This window comes from Perca fluviatilis, chromosome 6, assembly GCF_010015445.1.
Source record: "Perca fluviatilis chromosome 6, GENO_Pfluv_1.0, whole genome shotgun sequence".
In the NCBI taxonomy this organism is placed as follows: Eukaryota; Metazoa; Chordata; class Actinopteri; order Perciformes; family Percidae; genus Perca; species Perca fluviatilis.
The window spans coordinates 2316297-2339919 of record NC_053117.1 but is presented as its reverse complement, the minus strand read 5'-3'; the positions used below and the strand labels follow the sequence as shown (position 1 = coordinate 2339919).

At 41.9% G+C, this 23623-nt stretch overlaps 2 protein-coding genes across 3 annotated transcripts; both read left to right on the top strand.

Annotated features, from left to right (window-relative positions):
- Positions 1 to 9096: 9096 nt before the first annotated feature.
- Positions 9097 to 14934, top strand: vsig8b (V-set and immunoglobulin domain containing 8b). 2 transcript variants are annotated; one of them, XM_039802074.1, is made up of 8 exons: positions 9097 to 9206; positions 9514 to 9593; positions 11127 to 11296; positions 11477 to 11678; positions 11875 to 12027; positions 12128 to 12250; positions 14039 to 14177; positions 14282 to 14934. In XM_039802074.1, the coding sequence occupies exons 2-8, from the start codon at positions 9521 to 9523 to the stop codon at positions 14523 to 14525; spliced, it is 1104 nt and encodes a 367-aa protein (XP_039658008.1). In that variant the 5' UTR covers positions 9097 to 9206; positions 9514 to 9520; the 3' UTR covers positions 14526 to 14934. The 2 variants fall into 2 exon arrangements, with proteins under 2 accessions (XP_039658008.1, XP_039658009.1); XM_039802075.1 differs by lacking the exon at positions 9514 to 9593 and having other exon boundaries at positions 9120 to 9206.
- Positions 14935 to 20643: 5709 nt separating this feature from the next.
- Positions 20644 to 21633, top strand: LOC120560449. Its single transcript, XM_039802993.1, has one exon. The coding sequence runs from the start codon at positions 20656 to 20658 to the stop codon at positions 21631 to 21633; it is 978 nt and encodes a 325-aa protein (XP_039658927.1). The 5' UTR covers positions 20644 to 20655.
- Positions 21634 to 23623: the final 1990 nt, after the last annotated feature.

Below are 23623 nucleotides of genomic sequence, written 5' to 3'. Positions count from 1 at the left end.
AGTGAAAAGCATTGAGTATTTCTGTCCGACTTCTTTCTCTTTATCACACCAGACTTGTGTCAAAACTATTTTTTCCTTCCAGTTCAAATAGGCAACTCAATTCAGAGCGCCGGGCAATCTCCCCACACCGTCCATTTATCTGGATAGATGGTGTGTGTGTGTGTGTGTGTGTGTGTGTGTGTGTGTGTGTGTGTGTGTGTGTGTGTGTGTGTGTGTGTGTGTGTGTGTGTGTGTGTGTGTGTAGTTGTAGACCTGAGCATTATGTGAGTATTATGTGAGGTCATTTCCTTGATGTCTTCTGGCCCGTCCTTGCTTCTTAACAGGCTAGTTTATGGTTTGCATTTGATGAAGTCCAAGTCAGGATCAGGCTAGGGTTAATAATAAGTTAAAGCGCTTCTATATTTTTATATTAACAATGGCTCAGATGACTGTGTAATGTAAAAGGTGGCTCATAAAGATAAACCCACAGAGAATTATCACCCAACTCTGCACTTCCAGGCAGCTTTACAGAGCGTCTTAGCGTCTTTCAGCTCACTGTCTTGCTTTTATGGCCCACAACTTTACAGTTTTGGTTCAGTCTCACCGCACTTGTACAGTATAGGGCATAAATCCCGCCACTTCCATCTGTGCAGACTCTGGATCCGAAATTACAAGATGGAAGTGCCCATATCTGGGATATTTTGACTTCACCTTTGTACAGCGGAAGGAAGTGGAGACTCGTCGTCCATCTTTATATACAGTCTATGGTTTCTAGTCGCGTGAGAAAGCTCCAAAAGCCGACTCTTAGTTACGTGCTCAGCACCAGACAGACAAAGTTAGCGGTTAGCGACTAGCTAGTGAACATAGTGGAGCAGTTACTGTAATTTAAAATCAGCTGGTTTAGCGAGCATTTGTGAAGAATGCAAATGATGTTGTAATAATAAACAAAATGAATAAATAATGTCACCATGAAAACCGCTACTGCAGCACACAGTAAGCTAGTTACGCTAGTTCTAAGCTAGCTAATGCCCCATTTATTTGTATACTTTTTTTGTATGCACTCTGGCCCCTTATTTATGTTCAAAGTACATGCCCTTTGAAAAATTTAAATGTAGTCCCTTAAAAAAACGGTTGGTTAAGTTCCAGATTAATTATGAATTGTGATGTTGAAATATATTAGTGGCCTAGTTGTTAGTAATTAGTAGCCATAAGTATTGAGTAGAAACAGAATGCTTCACTGCTGCTATCATTCAACATGTATTGAATAGAGTTGGAAAAACTGTTAAATGTATTGATGTTATATTCAATAGTTTATTGAAATACTAAATGGGTTTTCTTTCACTCACACACAGATGCACAATTTTCAGATACAGTTCATGCTGTGTAGTGTGTGCACCATGCTCCCTCTGTCTCTCTCTCTCTCTCTCTCTCTCTCTCTCTCTCTCTCTCTCTCTCTCTCTCTCTCTCTCTCTCTCTCTCTCTGTTGTTTATTGTTTTGGTTCTCACCCTTCATTTCTTTTGGAAAAATACCAAAAGAAAATACCAAGAGTTTTATTTTCCCTACCAGGACCTGTAGGCCAGACTCAGGCCATTTCTCCTCTACTCTTCCTGCTGTAGCTTGTGTCATTCACACTGACCATCAAAGAGAGATGAAAAGATTCGTTTTCGATTTGTATGAGCTTATAATTCATATTCTTATTGAATATTTTTGCAGTAAAAAAAGACCAGCGGCTATAGCCCAATAGCCCGGCCCTAAACACGCCCAGGGCCAAACGTAAGTCTGCACCAGTCCAATACCTGTGGTGTATGTGGTGTTGTCTGGCCATAAAACTGCCTCAAAAATATGGACATGTTTTTCCCAACTTTGAAATGTATCGCTGGCTTTTGAAGTCATTAGGACTGCAACTTTTGACTTGTATTTACTATAAACAGCAAAAGCAACTGGAAGTGAAGAGATAAAACAGGAAAAGGAACAAAGGAACAAAGGAAAAAGGCGCGGGCCACATAAGGTGATGATATGTCAACCTTGTGTTTACAGCTTCATGTGCTTCTCCAAAGTGACAAGTTACTTGTTGTTTTTATACTTCGAAAGAAAATAAGCTACTTTCCCAAAATTGTGATCTATTCCTTTAACGCTTGGTTTAGAGTAAGGATTAGCAGTAGTTTGTAAATGACAACAATGGATGCAGCGTCCTCCCATATTATGTAATAGCATGAGCACTTGTGTAATTGCTGTGTGAGAGTGTGTCTGTAAGAGTGTCGTGTTTGTATTACTCCCCAGAATTGACCGTAACTGTCTGACAACAACAAAGTCAATTTCACTAATTTGTAGCTGTGGCAGACAACAAGCACAAACAGCATCAGAAGAATGCAAATTCCATTCTACAAACTATTGTTAGTGTTTTGATGAAAATTGCCATCTCTCTATGAATTATTATGTTGCTTTCAAGCATGGCCAAGCATGTGCGCAAACCCATTCAACTGAGTTTAAATTCGGCAGAATTGATTTCCTCCAAATGAATGTGTGTTTTTGTTATCGTCTGCAGACTATGACTCAGAACATCATCTTTTTCCATAACACAGTCGGTGAACAAGGCTGTTTTTCCAAGAATATTTCTGTTAATTTGTATTAAAAAAAAAAGAAAAGAAAAAAAAAGAGAAGTCAGCTTTAAATTACATCATTATATCATAATTCCCCAATGTGTGTGTGGGGGGGTGGAAATATGAGCTATCCTAGAAGCAGAGAGTGGGAGAGAGTAAAGTATTTTTTCAGAGAATACCGTTTCTATCCCACTCCTGCAAGCGAGGCTTAGGGGGGGCCGTGAGTCTCTGTGGACTCTCTCTGTGTGCCAGACTTCACTAGGTTTAGCACAAGAAGCACAACTTATTGGATTATGGGGTCCACCAGCTATGCTCATATTGCTGGAGGCTGTGTGTGTGTGTGTGTGTGTGTGTGTGTGTGTGTGTGTGTGTGTGTGTGTGTGTGTGTGTGTGTGTGTGTGTGTGTGCGTATTGGGGTATATGTGGGTGGGCAGCTTGTGAATCGAGGGATGGATGGAGTAGTAAATACGTGATAAATTTCCATTTACTTTCATATTTTATGCACGGAATTTGTCACAGAGCCATGCCTTTTCATGTTCAGAGGTTAGAAGTTGAAGCAGGCCTGAGGAGAGGCCTGCAGTAAATGAAGCAGGACCGTCAGGGCTTTGTTTGTTCCATGTGGGTTTAACTACACCTGTCGTATTTCAGTCCTCAGGAGGAGTTTTGTTGGCACGCATTCTTGGTTAGATGGACTTCCTGCTGATCATAATAGTCCATATGTGGACAGAGATTCAGAGTGGAAGTGATTTCCTGGAGCAAAAACAAGCTCTATTTGTGTCCTCGGTGCCTATTCGATGTAGTAACCTGCTCAACCTTCTTACATTTCAGCCTAGGTAGTGTGGGATGTTGTATTTTCAGGCTAAAGTGAATCTTTCTTTCTCTCTATTCCTCATTTGCTCTCATCATTTTCTTTTTTTTTAACCATCTTTTTCAATGCTGTAGATGCAAAAACGAATATAACCAAAACTAGAGAATGAATGCATAGTCGTAGGCAACCACTGTGTCTAGCATCATTCAAGCGTGCTTTGATGGTAGCCGTGCCCTTTCCTTAGTGGGTTACTTACTGCGATAAAGAATCACAGAGGCTGGGAGGAATCCTTGCATTTGCCTCTTTATTATTTATTCTGCAGCGTGGCACATGGAAAGCATGCAGGGCAGGAGCAGCTGAAAATGTGCTCTGCTCGGAGGGTGGGAGCAATCATAACAAGACAAAAGATAGAATTGGATGACAATGCTACCTCTACTCATTATTGCGTGGTGTAACTAACAACACCCAGGCTGCAGAGTATATCTTTATGACAGGCCAGGACTTCTGTGAATAACGACTGATTGTTGTAAAGGAGACAAAAAAATCAATTTCACTGTCAGAGTGGACATTTAATTCAAGAGATTCAGGGGGTCATGAATATAGCGTGGGCCCAGAATGTGCTGGCTGTATTCCACTCACGTAGTTCTTTGAGGGACTGCTTCCCTCTGCCAGAAGCGCCATCCTCAACCCAGTAGCGTTCCACCTTAAAAAAGACGAATATGTGCCCAACCGGCTGCCTGACATTGACACACGGTGACTCACGCTGCCGTGCTATTTCAGTATGGCTGCTGGCAAACCCTGCCTTTCTGTAGCCTCTCCCCTCCCTGCGTTGGCTATTAGTTTGCATCTTTGCTGGGCTGTTTACTTGTTATTTGGACATCTGTCAAGGTGGTTTGTTTGCTACCCTGTGGTGTGATTAGGCTACTGTTGCCAAATCTGGAAGGATGGATGGGGTTATTGCAAAATCTTGGCTGTAAAGATGAGGCTGGAGTTGAGCTACCTCTCATCAAGCCAGTTTAGTGGGATAATTAAGAAAGTATTGGGCTAAAAGGGGCTGCTGTGTCACAGGGGTCACAAACGTATTCATCACTCTTGTTCACACTCTCTCTCCTGCAGTCTTAACGGTGGTCTTGTGTCCCAGGACTGTCTGTTTGGTCCCGCCTTGTCCTGTCACACAGTCTGTTCAGCGCAGCTCTCCGGTGCCAGAACCTCCTCTTACACCAGTGGGGAACGAGTGGGGCAATTAACCACCTGCTGCTAAAGCAGCTATACAGAAGAGCCACACACACCCCTGACCATTGCGGGATCACTCATGAACACATTCATGTACATGTTCATGGTGTCACTGATGCACGCTGCATGAAGCTCAGGTATACAGCACACACACACACACACACACACACGCAGCATGGAACAGAAGAGAAAGGGGGGTGGTGCAGCTACTTTCAAATTTGCTCTCTGATCATGTTTCATCCTGAGCGTTACTAATTTGTTCATCTCCTTAATGAACATTATTGGCAGGGTCGCATTAACCCAGCACTTGGTTTCCTGATGACAAACGTCACGCTCTGTGCTCACATCACTTACTGTACACTCTCACCACATCAAAACGGAAAATTTCACTTCATCCAACTTCATCGGCAGCATCACAGTCAGACCCACATCCAGATGCTGGGAATTCACCATTGGCAGGGCTCAATCCGAGGGGCGGGATAAACGGTTGTCTTTCAAATTCCCTCTGCACGCAATAGGATAGCACTACAACCAACCAGAGCAACGCTAGTTGATAGATTAAACTTTTGCCGTATCCGGTCGGCAAAACTCTGAACACACTTCCTTTTTTAAGAATGACTTCAGTGCCGTTCTTTGTTCTTTTCTCAAAGAAAAGCTGAACTCCAAGTCTTCCAGAGTCGCGGCCAAAGCTGATTCAAAAGACCGCTGTTCGCCAGCAGCAGCAGCCATCTTCGTTGTTTTCAAGTAGCAGGGAATTCACGCGGAACCGTCGCAACTCTGCCGTCCTTATGTTAAGCGCGCCCATCGACTCTGTACACGATGTGATTGGCCTGAGTAGTGTTTGGTTTTTCCAGCTCGCAAGCCAACGGAGAGTTGCTAGACTGACCCTGGCTACGTCTAGATTTCTAGGCTACCACAGTGAGATTCTGTTCTTTAAAACAGACGATAAACCACCTTGAAGCTGTTTAACTCCAAATCTAAACTCTCCATTCATAGCTGATGAGAAGTTGTGACACTGCAGGCTGTTTTGAATGCTCAACCTATTTGTGATTTGTGTGCAGAGGTGTCAAAAGTATTCACATTCATTACTCAAGTAGAAGTACAGATACTAGGGTTTGAAAAGACTTCTGTAGAAGTTGAAGTATCAACTCAAGCTTTTTACTCAAGTAAAAGTGTAAAAGTACTGGTTTAAAAACTACTTAAAGTATAAAAGTAAAAGTAATGTAAGGGGGAAAAAATGCCATTAAGGACAAAAGCTTAGCCCCCACAGGGGCCTAATAGTGCACTACCCCATCTCCACAAAAAACATTTTCCTAAAGGCCATAATGACTATAACAATGTTATATTAAAATCATACCTGCAAACTCAGAAGCGCTGAAAGAGTTGACACATCTCTTCTGTGTTTTTCAGACAACGGCAGCTACAGTCTGGTGTTAGAGTCCTCTCCAGTGAAATACAGTCACACTTTTACACCGTTTAGCTGTCAGCATTTTAACCGTGTTTACTCCAGCTGCTAGCTAACGGTAGGCTAACGTTACCTGCTGCCAACTGCAGTGTTAACTAGCTAGCGTCCCGTGCAGCGATGTTTCAGTTCCCTCTAGCGTCCGTTTTCGGAGCATCAGAGAGAAGCACAGTCATTTAAGTAGCACCTAAATAAGGCACCGAAATCCGGGTCTGTGCAGGTGCGATGGATCGCGTACAAACCAATAGGGTGTCGGAACGGTATATTTATACTTCTCAACCAACCACAATCAAATCCACTCTCTCCGGATGGAGCGATTTATCTGGATAGGTTTTTTTTGTGTGTGTTTTTTTGAACGATAACGAGCCGGAATGAAAACAAGCCAAACTGAAACAGGAGTAACGAGGCTATTTTTAAAATGTAAGGAGTAGAAAGTACGTGAAAATGTAAGGAGTAGAAGTAAAACGTCTGCTGTAAAATAATTACTCCAGTAAAGTATAGATACCCAAAATTTCACCTTTGAAGTATTTGTACTTCGTTACTTGACACCTCTGTTTGTGTGATAAGCTTAATCATCTAATAAAGGCTTTATTTACTGACTGAATATATGTCACTCCATTACCCGCTGTTATAATTATTAGGAGTCAATTTTCTGCCTCGCTCTCTTTCTCTCTCTCTCTCTCCCTCCCTCTCCCCCAACCGGTCGGAACAGATGGCCACCCACCAACAGCCAGGTTTTGTCTGAGGTTTCTGCCTGTTTTTTTACTCGCCTCTCACACCTCTGCTCTTGTGGGAACTGTTGGGTCTCTGTAACTTACAGAGCTGTGGTGTAGTCTACGTGATACGCAGGTATACGCAGTATATCCACTAAGAAACCTCCAGGATGTCCATATACCCACTTAAAAATTTGCAATGGCACGTAACAACATACTTTCCATTATAATTTTGATATATTTTGAATTGTCATTTGTGTTTTTCTTCTTCACATAGGCTAAATAAAGGTATTTCCACTGTAAATTGGTGCATAAAAGTGTATCCGAATACAGGAAATGATCGTTGATGCTCAAAACTTCCCTGGGGAGGACACCCAGACCCCCCACTATGATATGGCCCCCCCTCCCCCAAAGGCAGATTCTGGCTAATATATATATATATATATATATATATATATATATATATATACAGTACAGTACAGTATACCCACTACAATGCATTAGATTACACCACTGTTATAGAGTGAGGTCTACACCTGCTCTATCTGTAAAGTGTCCTTAGATAAATTCTGTCATGATTTGACTCTATAAATAAAATTTAATTGAAACTGAGTACTGGAATGTGTTTTCATGGGTGGGGCAGGAGGGTGTGTCGGGGAAGGGTTGGAGCAGCAATGTGTTGGTCCATTAACAATTAAAGCAGTTACATATCTTTATAACTACCCTGAAGAAGAACTACTGTAGGCGTACATACCTGAAAACCTCTGGTAGGTCGCTCTTGGTCACTCCCTGGTCAAACTAAAGGTGATCGGGCCTTTTTTTCCTTTTTTATAGGGAAGCTACAAAAGCACTTAAGCAGTATTGATGAGGAACGCATGACAAACAAGCTGAGAAAATTATTAGTGACCCCTCCCATCCGAATTTGAACTCCTACCCTCAGGGGCTGAGAAAACACAAAAAAAAAAAAAAAACCCCCCCCCCCCCCACGAAAAGGAGGGAAAAAAAAAAAAAAAAAAAAAAAAAAAAAGGAAAGGGGGGGGGGGGAGGGGCGCCCCGGGTTTGTTGTTCGCAGCATGCATTTTAGTAGGCTATATTTATCTATTTATTTACTTATTTTCTTTTGTAAACGTACCCTTTGTAAAGTCACTTTTTATGAAATGTACTGTCTGTTTTGTCCGGTTTGCCGTCTTGGCTATGTACTGTTTGTAATGTCCTGTCTCTCTTGTATTCTTGGTGAAACCGAAGAAAATGTTCACATCTGTGGCCAATAAAGTTTTTCATGTTCGTATTCATATTCATATTCGTATTGTGCTCGGGCCCCCAGGTTATGGAACAATATCAGGGAAGCCAACACGTTGTCTTCTTTTAAGTCTCTTTTCAAAACTCACTACTTTTATTTGTTTGTTTGTTTATTATCTGTCATTTTTGTTGTTGTTGCTTTTTAAAAGAATGTAAAGCACTTCATAAGTAGTTTTGAAAAGCGCTTTATATGGGGTGGCAGTACCTCAGTCCGTAGGGAGTTGGGTTGGGAACCGGAGGGTCGCTGGTTCACACTAGTACCACACTGGTACCAAAGTACGTAGTGTGGACTGGTAGCTGGAGAGATGCCAGTTCACCTCCTGGGCACTGACAAGGTGCTCTTGAGCAAGGCACCGAACCCCCATCCCCCACAACCGCTCAGGGTGCCTGTCCAGCAGTTGCAGCCCACTCACTCTCCATTTGTGCATGTGTAGGACCTGAGCATTTGTGTGTACTGTATTTCATGTCTGTGTGTAGTGTGTTCTAACAAACAGAGTGTAAAATGTAATTTCCACACTGGGGATTAATAAAAAAAAAAAAAGGTAAATAAAGGTATTTTTTATAATTGCATACAGAAAAAAACATCATTATTTAGAAAAAACTATTTCTCTATATCCAAACTACACTACAGCATACATCAATCCTATTATATTGAGGCACAATTGCACACAGGAAGTTATAATATGCATGATTATGTAATGACAGATGATACCAGCAGCAAATGCAGCGCAGCAACATAGTTGTTGAACAACGCCACGGCGGGTAATCATTAATCTGCCATAAGCCTGTGATTAGAAAAACAAACACCAACAGTTCTGACAAAACTCTTTTTCTGAATTCTAGTTCTTGATTTTTTTTATTCTGTTAAACAAATGAACACATCCCCAACCCCAAAAAAACAAAAATAAAAACTTATTTTGAGGAGATTTAAAAATATAAATGTTCCTAGGAGTGGCCAACACATGCACTATGGACAGAGAGGGTGTGGCCATACATAGTTATCTGCTACTGAGTTTCACCTGAGAACCAAATAAGCCAGCTCCACCAGATCTGAAGGACTGCTAGGCCACCAAGGACACACTTTTACTTTGGATTATACCTCCACTTTAAGGTATGTCAGAGCTACTTTATTTTTTCTTCTAGCTAGTGTGTACTAAGGAATGAAACACTTGCTCTTAGCTCTGCTTGTTGTACATTGGTATTCAGATTCACTTCAGAGCCGTAATTCTTCCACTCCAAGGCAGATTTAAGATAAACAACTGTGTTAGAGAAGTGGATGACAGCCGTACTGTAGAGCTCTTCCGCTTTCGTTGAATTAAATTAAATTAAATTAAATTAGAGAGAAAGGGTAGTGGACAGATAGGCAGTCACTGGAATCACATTCTCTGAATAATTTCTTCACTTCATGTTGCTTTCAGGGTTATAATGGAGCCCGTATTCACAAGTGTGAGGCTTAAGGTGGCTGTGCTGTTTCTGCTTACAATTCGGCTGAAGACAGGTGAGTCTGATGCAATATCTCAGGAATGTGTTTAAGGTTTTAGATAAGTGAGGCCAAAGCAAATACCACATTTGACATCTCTTAAAAGTGCCCTTTTTGTACAAGAAATCTGAAATATTCAGAATGTATGATCGCTGACGGAAGCTGATGTTTTGTCTGTGTGATCTGTGACTCACACAATACACTGGCCAGTATGACATGCTCTCAGCTGATGATGCGATAGTAATACCACTGAGTGAAATGCACATAATCAATGAACCGTGTACATACTGTATATTGTGGATGGCTGACAGGTACCTGCAAAACATTGATAGCTTTCTTTCTTTTTTCCATTTGTGCTCCTGTTGCGAAGGGCCAAAGTGACACTGACAGACTTTATTGTCCCCAGTTGAGAAATGACTCCTTGGCTTCAATCCAGGCTGTATAACTTGATACATGGAACAATATTGAAAAAACAAAACGGAAGTAAAGTTAAATCAAATGCATGCAGCAGAGTGAAAGTGTACACATAGAACACATGCAAAACTCTTATCATGTCTGGGGTAGGTGTATAGGATTTGAATATTTTGCAGCTCTTTATTGTCAAGCTTAGTGACTGTCTGCATGCGCTCACTGGCAAGTTAGCTTAGCTGTCTCCACATTGTAAACACGTCTTCCAAAGAGCATTTTGCCCAAAGGGGTCTTTCGCAGTGTAAACATTTGACTGACTAATTTCAGAATTTTTTCAGACACCCTTTCACACATCTGCCATTTACATGCTTTCACAGATACCTCTGACGTAGTTTGTTTTGTTGCAGTTGCATTGAAGTGCTTTCAGAGAGCGACAGTGGATTTTTTTTAGTGGTGTCCCGAGAGAAGCTAATTTGATTTTCAACCTGGCCCACTGAGAAAGTTAGAGAAGGTTAATCACCTAAGATGGGGGGTAAAGGGTGAAATAGATCTCCAGATAGCTGAGAAGCTGAAAGATAACATCACCAGAGTGAAATTGAAAAAGGCGTCGCCGCGTAACGACAATAAACATTGTCAGTTCTTTTTATAAACGTCAAGCTATCAGCAATAATTAAAATCCGTGGCCACAGACAGTGAGTCAGCAGGGTGTGTGTCAACCCAGAAACAGCTTTTAACTGCCACTGCGACATTTTCCATGTCTGCTTATCCATTCAGTTTTCATCATCATTTATACCCATATATTTCTGACAGCGACTGAGCCTCGAGAGTTTAAAACGAAACCATAAGATTTTCACAAAAAAGTAGCACTTTTACTTCTATTCCAGCTTCAAACCCTCCCCAGTTTGACTTGAGAGGCCAATTAGTCTCAGATCAGCACCTACTCCACTCTGAGACTGTTTACGAGCACACAGGCCCAGAGCTTGAAAGCCATTAAATTGGAGAAAAAAAATTTCAATCTTTTTTTTTTTTCTTCTTCTTCTGTTTGTCTTTTGGCCTGGGTATATAATTATGAAAATTGGATGGAGAAAGAAGTGTACATTATAAATGAGACAAATCTGACTAGAATTCTTCTAAATCCATTAGATGTGACGGAGGCGATGGTGGTGACGTCCACGGGGCCACAGACCATTCAAAAGGCCCAGGGGGAGACAGTGGTACTGGGATGCGCCTACACCCCCGGCCCCCAAGACACAGGAGATCTGGACATTGAGTGGTACAACGTCAGCCCAGACATGACACAGAAAGACAAACTGGTAGGAGAGCTTGTGAGGACAGCGAGAAAAAAAACCAGTCTGGGAGGTTGGGAGAATTACTAGTGTGTGTTCATACAACATGCAAGAGTGGGAGGTTATCTGTTTTACCTTTGGGTGCTGTTAGTTGGAAAACCTGCTTTTAGGAAGTGTCGCTCACTCAACCCAATCTTTGCATCTCAGATCTTATCATATACAGGGAACCAGACGCACTACTACGACGACCCGGGCGTCTCCAAAAGGCTCAAGTTCGTAGGGGATCCCAAGCTGGGAGACGCTTCCATCTCTCTCTCCGATTTGAGGCCATCAGACACAGACACCTTCCAGTGCAAAGTCAAGATGGCGCCAGGTGTCGACATGAGAAAAGTCACTCTGGTGGTGATGGGTAAGGGAAGAACTTGTTTTTGACCGGTTTTGCCTGTTCTTCTTTGAATTGTTACTCTCACTCCTAGAGGCTCTTTCCTTCCCTGTTTCTGTGTGACGGCTGTAGCCATTCCTCTGATTGTTCTCGTCTTTCACACCTCAAACCCTCCCATGTTGAACTAAAGCACTGATACCGGTTATTTATTTCCGGTCCCTAGTTCCTCCGTCATCGCCAAAGTGTTGGGTTGAAGGTGGAGAGGAGAAAGGTGGCCCAGTCTCCCTCCGCTGTAAATCTTCTCACGGATCCACTCCTCTCACTTACACGTGGAGCAGAGAGAGCGGCGGTGCAATACCAGCAACTGCAACCCAAGGTGAAGATGCAAATTGACAGACAGAAAGGCTTTTCTAAAATACTTCATGATACTGCATTTGCAAATATACTTGTACTGAATGCTCTCTTCTTCCGTTAAGACCCACAGACTGGGGAGCTGTTGATAACGAACCATACAGACGGAAACATCGGAACTTACGTGTGTGTGGTGACAAATACTGTGGGCAAAGGACAGTGTAAATATGCACTGCATGCATACAACCGTAAGTCTATGATTTCATCATCTAATTTTATTCTAAAGTACTTAACACACATCCTGTTGGAGGTAGAGTATTTTCTGCAGTCTGAAAGGCAAGTCGTAAAGGTATATGTAAGCCTCTTGTTAAAGCTGGAATTCGTGGCTGTAAAGTAGGAGAGCTGCACTTTGTTACTGATGGGCGAAAATTAACCAACAAATCTTTTTAGTGTTCTGTACCGGGTCAGTACCGGTGTTGCTGCACATGCACTCGCTGTTATCGTATGTTTCTGCTCACGCTGCCGGCTACGGTGGTGCAGTCGCTCAAAACATAGGTGGAAGCACCTCAGCGGGACAACCAATGAGTGAATGGGAATCTTTGTTTCAAACAAGGAAGTAAATGAGTTACCCGAGTCGAGCAGCTAAACAAAATCAAATGAACCATTCTCTTGATCCAGGATGTATGAGTGAACAAGAAGCGATTGAATCGGACTAGAGTCGAGGCAGCGTCGGTATTTGACGAGTTAGGAGTGAGAATGTGTTGACTATAAAAAAGTGTCAAACTAACTCCACATATTTTATACGAAAAGTATCAAAACTCTGGGCTCCCAGGTGGCTCAGTTGACAGAGCGGCCGCCCATATAAAGAGGTTCATTCCCCTATGCAGCGGTCCAGGGTTCGAATCCATCATGCAGCAAGTTTCCTGCATGTCTTCCCCCTCCCTCTCCCCTTTCATGGTGTTCTGTTGATTGAAGGTGCCCTGCCACACGTATTTCATTACTTTGTGGTGATGTCTGAAGTTCTACCATGGACTCTGTAACATATTTTTGTGGAAAAAAATGCCTTGGTTACCTTGTTTCATGCCATTCTAGCGTTGTACAGAAAGCCTGCAGAAAGACTCAGCTCGATTTGTGCCAGTTCTCATTAATATTCAACAAGCTAAGATGCTTGACTCTGATTGGCTAACAGCTAGCCAATGAGAGCCTGGCTGTCAGTATCCTTTACCCAGCGAGCTCATGAATAGTAATGAGCTCAGGCAACATGATGTCAGACTGACCAGCTTATGTGAAAAGGTCTGATTTCTCTGCTTATTTCTGTTCAGTGGCTAGAGCTGACAGAGGAGGTAGCAGTTCATTTTCACATTCACCACATAACATAAACACATATGGACCTGACAGATTTCAAAAAATGCAAGTAAAAACTATTTGTGTGGCAGGGCACCTTTAAAAGCGAAAATGCCCCAAAAAAATTATCTTTGAAAAAGAAAATATATATATATATATATATATATATATACTGTATATATCAAAACACTTACAGTTCGATCGGGCCCTGTAGAAAGGCATTCTCTATGGGCCCCTCCCATACCTCCACACCTATTCCTTCTAGCATCTATTTGGGCCCCCCTCACATGAGGGCCCTGGGTACTCAGCGTCAGGTCGGGGGATAGCAGGCTTGGACCCAAAATGCGACGAGGAGGCAGCAGGCAGTGTAGAAAGATGTATTTAAATAAAAAGGGTACTTAACAGAAGGTGTGGGGAAACTGAAGCATAAAACATACACATAGATGAAACAGGGTAAAACACAACAGAGAATACAGGAACACAGCAGACAGTAAACAACAAGGAACAGGGACTACATTTACACAATAAAACAGGAAAAACTACAACTGAAAACCACACACAACCATGACCATTTCCACCCCCAGTCCGACACCCCTGGGTTTGATGCATTTATCAGCTTGAAGGAACAAATTCTGTGAGAAGAATTGGTCTGCCCTTGTTTCGTCTGAAAGCACCCTGTCCTCTCTTTCCAGCTACCAATAAGGCGGGTGTCATAGCCGGCGCAGTGATAGGTGCTCTCTTGCTGCTGCTCCTCCTCCTGCTGCTCATCTGGCTGTTGGTCTGCTGCTGCCACAAGCGTCGCTACGAGAAAGAGGTCGCAAATGAAATAAGGTATTGTACTATCAGAGCTGCAAACTATTTCAAACGTCCATCAAACAGTCTAAAATCGTGTTGAGGATCATCTGATGGAGACCACGTGTGACTTGTTTCCTCAGGGAGGACGCCCCGGCCCCGGAGAGCAGACCCTCCAGCAGAAACTCCAGTTTCCGCTCGGTGATGGCGTACCGCACCCACCCCGGGGTGCACTACAGCTCCGTGAGGAACTATCCCAGTATCCGAGAAGCAGGCCGCAGTGGCGGCATCTACGCAGGCCAGAGTAACGGCACGTCGCAGCCAACTACTGCTGGGGAAATCCGTCCGCCTCTCAATTACGACCATCGATACGGATACGCTGTGTAACTACAATCCAAATGCCTGATTGACTCTTTTTTTTTTCTTTAGTATAAAACTTCGCTTTCTAAAGAAAGGAGCTTTTACTTTAAGTATAAAACATATTGTGAAGAACTCTATGTAAAGTATGTATATTATAAATGGTGCAATACATTGTATTTAACTGGAGAATAATGGGACTCGTAAAATCTTACCTCCGCACTTCCACAAACAAAAATGTACTACTGGTTGACTTTCATAATGTTTAATGAATAGGTTCTCATCGTTACACGGATTTTTCTAAAACTGTGTGTAAAATGTATATATCAAAAGACTTGTATTTTTACATTTAGCTCAAACATTTTATTTTTTTTGTATGTTTATGTGTACAATAAAACCTTTTTTAAATATCATGTCAATGAGGAGAGTACCATCTAAATAGGGCTCACTGAGCATTCAGATTTTTGTGTCATTGCTTGATGATGTCACAACATAATAGAATAGCATTTTAAATCCATCGCCCACTCCCAGGATGCAGAATTGAAACAATTGCTCTGAAAAAAAGATAATACCTAATTGTTGTATTTTGGCATCATAATGAAATTAGATTATTTAGTTTTGAAATGCAAAGTTAGATATGATTATATAAAAACTAATTATGTGGTCACAGGTTCAAATACAACTTAATTGTGTCATAATTCTGATTTTGGTGCATAAACTTGGTCCGACCAACAGGATAGTTTAAGGGCTGTAATGTATAAATATATATTCAAACTTAAAGCTACATTGTGTAAGAATTTCTCCCATCTAGCGGTGAAATTGTATATGACAACTAGAGGATGGATACCCGACGGGCCGGGCCCGGTTCGGACAGATATTTAGAAATGATGTTCGCAATAAGTCATTGAACATTTTAAATTTAAAACAGCTTATTATGTAGGTGCGCGCCTGTGTTAACGTGCGCTTGTTGCCTCGTGTGCGCTGATGCGCTCATCTGTTGACATTTCCGAATGCTTTCCTACAGTTTAAAGCGGGCTTTCCACACAAACCACCGTATATGTCTTTAGTATGAGAAAATTTTTTTATTTTCACTGTGTCGGGCTCAGGCTTGGACATAAATATCTTAATGCCTGTCGGGCTCGGGCCGGTTCGGTTACTGCTCTGTCGGACACGGGCCGGGCTCAGACAGAAAAATGCAGCCCGATCCGCACTCTAATGACAACCAACTGAATATTACTTTCTAGCCCCTCCCATTCTGAGCGCATTTTAACTCCTACGGTGGCCGTATTATTCCAAGAAGTATGACTTTGTCCGTTAGTGTTCCTTCCAGTAAAGTATGAGTGCTATCGTTATTCTGTATATTATATGAGATTTATAGTGTATGGCAATGTTTACAGCGTAGGAGAAAAGCAACAGAAGTCTGTGTTCTTAATATAGTTCTCTGAGCAGTATGAACAATGTCAATGAAACCGAAATTAGCTCTGAGTATCTCCATCGTTTCTCCATCGTTCGTTCTAGTCTGTGTTACAACTGCACATGACGTGAGTTGTCTGCCAGGGATATCACGACACATATGATTACGTTTATGTTACAAGGTAGACAATCCTTTTTCATCATTGACGTGAGGAAAAGTATCCTAGACGTCGTTCTAGCGTTATGCACAACTAACTAAGCTATAGTTAGCCAAGCAACTATAAAACTTTGAATTTACACAAACAGGCAGAATTACCTGTCGAGAAGAAAGCAGGCAACTTCAGTGTCCCTTTTCAAATCCTTGCTCCTTATGAGCTCTTTCCATCTTGGAAAAGCCACTCCAATATTAACTTTGGTCTTGTTGCTTTGCCTGTCGCATTGTCGTTTTAATTCTCTTTTTAACTTCCTTGGCGACTCCGTTACATGTCCTCGAGAATAGGCGCAATCCTCCATTTTCAACAAGCTTTCAAATCTGCCGGCAGTGAGTCGGGAGTAATCTTCTCCCCCCTCCCTGGCATTCGTCACAGACAGTGCCACTGAGTGTAAAAGCGCGAAAGGCGGAGGCATGTCCCTCTTTGGCTAATGCATTTTAAAGATGGAGTCGCAACATGCCGGCCGTCATTTGAGCGACTATTCTGAATGATTCTGAATGGCAGATTCTACGCTTACGAGAATACTTTGATTAGTTGGTGGAAGTTATTACACTTGAATGAGCACATATTGAAATGAATTGAAATAACAAAGGGTTTTTTGCTAAGAATCAACTCAAAAAATGACACAATGGTGCTTTAAAGCTGCTTTTGTATCAGAATAATGGGAGATAGTGAAGTCGATTTTGCCGCTGACCCTCTTATGTGCATTTGCCTCCTGGAGAATGTTTCGTTTGCAGAACAAAGCGCTGCAAAATTGCCTGGTATGTGTTGTGTGTTTCTCCAATGTTTGCTCAGCAACCAGTAAACTAGTTATTAGTCTAACAGCTAGTAGTGGAGGGGCTAACCTTAAGCTGCCACTCTTCGAATCCAGAGTCAGCCAAACCACTATGCCTGCAGCGGTGAGGGTTGATGGGCACTTGGTAATAAATTCTGCCAAGGGCCCTCTTAAGCACACACACACACACACACACACACAGGGCATTTGTTGAGAAACAGTGTTGCCGTTTCAAATGTTCAGAAAAAAAAGCATTACAGTAAAATTACACTTTCACACACTTCCCTCTCTTCCCTCTCAGCAGCAGCAGCGTGTGTATGTTTCTTAGAGGGCAGAACTTCTCACAGTGTTGGCATAGTAATTCTCCTCTTTTTTTTTTTTTAAAGCAAATGCTCCCACTGCAGAATGTTTTTTCACATCTAGATTCAAAGAGTTTCTGCATGCAAATGAGCTTTGTTATGCTATTGTGCAAAAAGACAGAATCTGTCCTTGAAATCTGGCTTTGGATTGTTTGGTATAAAATGAACCATTCACTACAATAATAGTTTAAACTAAGTTACAGTAAAGTGTTGGTCATAAAGAAAAACATAGATAAGGAAGTCGGTAAGCCATGATAATTGCTTACAGTATGTAATTAGGATCCTGTTTGCTAAGATTGGATACTAATGCATGTGAAACACAAAATCTAAATGAAATATAAACTTACATGTTATTTAAGTCAATGTCTTGTTAAAAGCCTGTCTACAAAGTTAGTGTCCTCCACAGCACAAACTACAGTGATAAGGTGGTCCATTAGAAAGGCTCCTGAATGTGATTCAGAGGTGATTTGCTTTTCTTATCAGGTAAATAGGGTGTGTGTGTGTGTGTGTGTGTGTGTGTGTGTGTGTGTGTGTGTGTGTGTGTGTGTGTGTGTGTGTGTGTGTGTGTGTGTGTGTGTGTGTGTGTGTGCTTGTGTGTGTGTGTTGTTGTGTGTGTGTGTGTGTGTGTGTGTGTGTGTGTGTGTGTGTGTGTGTGTGTGTGTGTGTGCGGGTGTGTGTGTGTGTGTGTGGTTTGGTGTTTGGAAATATGTTGGCCGAGCTGCAGGAATAGCCATTTGCATGCGGCGTCGGGTGCAGTGTGGTCTGCGGATTGGCTGAGCTGTCATGCTGCACTGATCGACATACAGTAAAGGCCTCGGATAGTCATAATGAGCACATATCCTGCCCATCCTGGCTAAATGCAAATACACCGCCACCACTACCTGTGGTCATAACTCATGCAAATCTAATGCTTATATATATATAAATCCTAGTCAAGGAACTCGTAAATCCAAGGATGTCACCTTGCTGTCTGCATCCTGTAGACGACTTCGGGCTAGGATTAACGCCTGGATAAACAAGACAAAACAAGGGATTCTTCAGCTGCAGCCAAGGGTATTAGGTCAGACCACGTATTGTGCAACTAGCGGGCATTGAAAGTGTAAGAAGAAACTTTGAGTCCATCCTACCCATGGGAGGTTCATTTGAGGTAAAAACGGATGTTTCTTAAACTAATTGCTCTAACCTTCTAACCTCATGCCGACCTTACACCAAACAGCTTTTCCAGTGATTCCACTGTCACAGACAAATGACCAATATCAGAATAAAATCATGAGAGTCTTGCAAGAGATGTCGTCACACGCTCCCGTCGTCTCAATCGTTTGGTGTAAGGTGGTCATAAAACTCAGACTGAGCTGTCTTAAGTCAGTCTTTTTCCTGTCTTGACGTTCCGACAAAATCAAACGTGTTTGGTATTATCGTAGATTTGAAGTCTTGGTAGTAAAACCTTATAGTCTGTCACTAAAAACTCAGTGACATTATGGCAGATTGTCTTTAGATGTGAGATGGTGTCTTTTCAGAGTCTGTTAATGTATGGTAGGCATCAGCTAACACTTACACATAACATACTTTGTTTTGCATGTGACTAATGTCTACCACACACAAGTAGACTGTGAAAAGACTAAAGTCTGACTCTATCTCACATCTAAAGACAATTTGTCATGATGTCACTGAGGTTTTAATCACAGAGTATAGGATTTTGCAAAGACTTCACCAGGGTGGGAAATTAGCACCCGCCACCCGCCAATGGCGGGTATTTTTTCAAAGTGGCGGGTGACTTTGCCTTGTTTACCAGCCACAGTGGCAGGTGAATTGTAAAACATTCCTTGTAACGGATTGGACAGTTTTTGTCAAAGAATGCTGTTATTAAGTAACAATGCACAATGCTTATAGGAGTCGCGTTACGTTACTGCTAATGAATCCCCAAAATATCCAGATTTTGCTGCTTCATAATAAAAACATTCAAATACCAACATAACAGAGGACCTTTATTGTGAAGAACTTACAGGAAATGAAACCGTTCACAGCCGGGGCTTTGACCACGCATAGTCGAGTAGCTAGTTTTCAGCGCTAGTCCGTGAGTCCGTGACACATGTAGCTAGCTAGCTGAGCTGAGGTACAGACGAAAGGAAAATGATCTGTTAAAAAATGTGGCGACATGTCCCCGGTGTTAAGAGGCCCGCCGCGGAGTCAGCAGTAGCTATGGATGTACAAACTGTTGAGAGCCAAGTAAAGAAAAAGAGAAGGCACTTCTCGAACAAGTGGCGCATTGACAAACGTACAGCGAAAGACCGTGCAAAACATTTCAGACCGTCCTGCCAACCTGTATACATTTTAACGTCAATGTAGACTAACGATGTTTAAGGAGCTGCTGCCGTTTTAATCCTGTCGGCTTTCTGCTGCTCAGTTCTACCCCGCGACTGACGAGACACACACACACACAGGATGCAGGAAAAACCGGAGATGAGACGTACAGGATGACCTAAATTGAGGACAGCTACACTTGTTATTGTAAGACCAATGATAAGTTTAAGTCCAATAAGTCCTTTATCAAACCGTATGAATGTGTGTCTCAGGCCAGGATAGGAAATTAACTAACAATGTAAAGATCAACAAGCTACTGACACGTAATAAATACATTTATATTAATAAAATATGTATTAATAATAAGTAATTTAATAAAGCAATTAAAAGTATGCTAGTGCACTCTCTTTTATAAATTTGAATTCCGGAAAAAGTGGCTGGTAAAAAATGTAAGTTTTAACTTTGGCCACTTTGGCCACTTTGGCCAAGTTAATTTCCCACCCTGGACTTCACTACCAAGACTTAAAATTTACAATAATATCAAACACATTGAATTTAGTCGGAACGTCAAGACGGATAAAAGACTGACTAAAAAAAGCTCGGACTGAGTTTTATGACCACCTTACACCAAACAATTGAGACGACGCTAGCGCGCCCCAACTCTGGCAAGACTCATGACTTCATTTGGATATTGGAAACTTCTCTGCGACAGTGGAATTGCTTGAAAAGTCGTTTGTTGTAAGATCGGCATAAATTGTAGATTTCATGTATATTCTTAACCACAATAGAAGATTTGAACTGATCCAATATAGCTTTTGCTTCATGTATGTCAAAAGCTAAATGTGTGAATATTTTCCCCAGGCCCCAGCTACAGCGCCAAACTGTGACTGATTCATGTGGAACCACAAATGAAGAATCCTCTGGTTTGGAGTGTGTGTGCATAATTTCTTGCCTTCTTGTCATCTCGTTGAACAAAGCAAAAAACAAAACACTTCAGTACCCCACCCAGACTGCCAAGTGCCACATAGAAAGAATACAGATTAAGTTATTCTCCTAAAGGTTTACACTGCAGCTGTGTTTGGGGTAAAAGCATTGTCATTATGTATGAATTGAATAAATTGACCCTCTGGGTAATGACAGGTCTGGTTGCTGTCACGACCGTCTTCTTTAATGGATACATCTTCTTGGTGAGTCTGTGGAACTACAGGCAGAACAAGAAGTGGAGTCCGTGTGAGACCATCATCCTGGCTCTGTCGATGGCCGACGTGGCTCACCAGCTGCTATGTTACTTCTGGATGACCATGGACGAGCTGGACAGTCAGTGCCACATGTCTGCGATGCCCTACACCGTCATGATGCTGTTAATCCACAGCCTCAAGTTCACCATCATGTGGGACACAGGCTTTCTCACTTTTTACTACAGCACCAAGCTGGTGCACACCCCCAATCACTGCTACACACAGATCCAGGCCGCCATCCTCAGGCACGTCACCTTAGCTGTTTGTCTCATCCCTCTGTGCGGCCTGGGCACCTGCATGCCCATGCTCTTGTTGTTTAACTCTGGCAACTTCACCTTAGCCAACAGAGCCTGTGGGGTTTTAATGCCCAACACGTCCTCTGGCCAGATCTACCAAGCCATGTTTCTGATCCTGGCTGATGTGCTGCCAGGGGTGCTCATGGTGAAATGCTGCATCTCCATCTCCATCCACCTGGCCATCCATCTCCGTCACATGAAAGCCAGCACCAACGCGGCGCACGGGCCCAAGCTGGGCACCCAGATGAGGGTGATCAAGATGGCTTTATCTCTAGTGCTCATCTTCATCCTCTGCCTCGCGGGCGACCTGTACGTCAACTACCAGATAATGGTGGACAGCGAGAACATCATCGTGCTCATGTTCTTCTTCACGTCCATCTACACGACTGTCACCGCCACGGTGCTGATCTACGGGAAAAAGACGTTCTGGAAAGCTCTGATACATGAATTGAACGTCTGCCTGGATATATATCCGTGTTTGGCTCGTCTGGAGGTCCCTGAACAAAAGGTGAAACCCAGCGCTCCTGCAAAAGTTCACACCTGAACCTGCCATTGTCTGAACTTGTTACACACTTTGAAGTGACTTATTCTTTTATCTTTTTGTGCTTGCAATTTCAGTAATAACTAGTGTCCTGCTTTATTGCCATTCATTAAAATGTCTTACTTGAGCAGGGAGAGTAGAGCTGTCAAACTGATCACAGATCATAGATCACAGATCACAGATCACAGCAAGGTAACCAGCTGTTCCTATGAATATTAATATTTCAGTAGAGCAAATAATAGTCAGGCCTGTAAAATAGATCCCCAAGGAGGTTGCCTGGACATGATGTGAATCCATGCCCATCTAGAAATGTTAAAAAATACATGTGACTGCATATTAATAAAACAAGAATATACGTTGTTTTTTTCTCATCACAGATGTTTTAAGAGTTTTTCCTCAGTCAGATTGCAGGTAGTTGAAGCTGTGCACAACGGTTTGAGAGCAAAAAGAAGCATGATGGGGGAAAAGCACTTATAATCGCCACCTTTTCTTGTATAATTGTTCATTGGTCCTTAACAGAAGTGTGCACGCTTGTAATGCCCTACAAAGGCAAAAATTAGTTAATGTCACTTTTGGGGTATTTCAGATCTCCTTTATCATGTGAATAAATATCGTGAGTCAATTTGATTGTTTTAACGAGAAAATAAAGGGCTATGACAACCGTAACATCCAAAACCATACGAGAAACCCCAGCAGAACGCTGAAGTTGAGTTAAGGTGTTCTCACTTGGTTTAGCCAGGCATCCAGAGAGATGTTACTGTACTCTGGCCTCGTCATACTGTCAAAGTTTGTCGCTTTTAATTGTCACCAAACCACGTAACATACACACGACATACCTTTCAAATAAAGTGGCGATGATTCCTATTCTGTCAGTGTCAGCCCGGAGCTAGCTAACTTTATCATGTAGCGCTAACGGTGATGCTGACACACCTCCTCACTTGGCGGACACAGGCATGATCCTACCTTTCCACGCAATCCGATATAATCCATGGAAGATATAATCCATAGCAACGCACGTCATCTGCTGTATCCACAACAATCCATACGTGTTTGAGCCATATTTCCTTCTTGCAGGTGTTCATGTCAAATCTTACACAAATCCATAAAAGCACTAAGCTAGTTATTGCTAACGTCCGTACAAAGTAGGCTAACCTAAATGTTATCTCAGAATTAAAAAGTAGTAATCCAAGTCGAGTTTGTTGACTGTGCATCTTGAGCAGTTTGGTGACCCTTAACCCTTAACCAGGGGCGGTTCTAGGACCAGACCTTAGGGGGGCTCAGCCCCTAATGAGAATATGACACGGATACAGTGCCTTGCAAAAGTGTTAAACATTATATATTTATTGTTAAACAATAAATATTATATTTATTGTTAAACAATAAATATTATATTTATTGTTATATTATATTTATTGTTAAACAATAAATATTAGGTATATTTATTGTTAAACAATAAATATACCTTTGTATTCAATTACAATTAAATTATCTTTATTGAGAAAATATGTCTTGTATTTATTCATACTGTATACTGTACTGCAAAGTAACTTATCTGTCATACTGTTCAACTGTGTTAGTGTTGCCACACTATCCTGATCATTATAGCAGCAAATAGGAACAACCAAAGGTCTTCTATACAATTTAAAACAAATACCATGATGACTAGACCTTGGTTAGGTGTTCTTATAATGGATGTAAGTATGGTGAACAGCAAGCAAATATTGATTATATGTCAGACTGCCTTTTGCCTTTGCATGACTCCTTGTTTTTGGCACATGATACAAAGGCAGAGTACAGTAACTGGCAAACAAGGGTCAAAGGTCAATTTTGAACTCAAGATTTTTTGCATACAAACATTTCTTCATTATAACAACTACTTTTTGGGAAAGTTTTTGGGAAATTTTGGGAGTTCTACCTACAATACTTTTGTCTGGACAAAACAGAAACTTTAAAGTCATTTTTCTCAGTTTCACACTCTAGCGAGTTAAGGTCT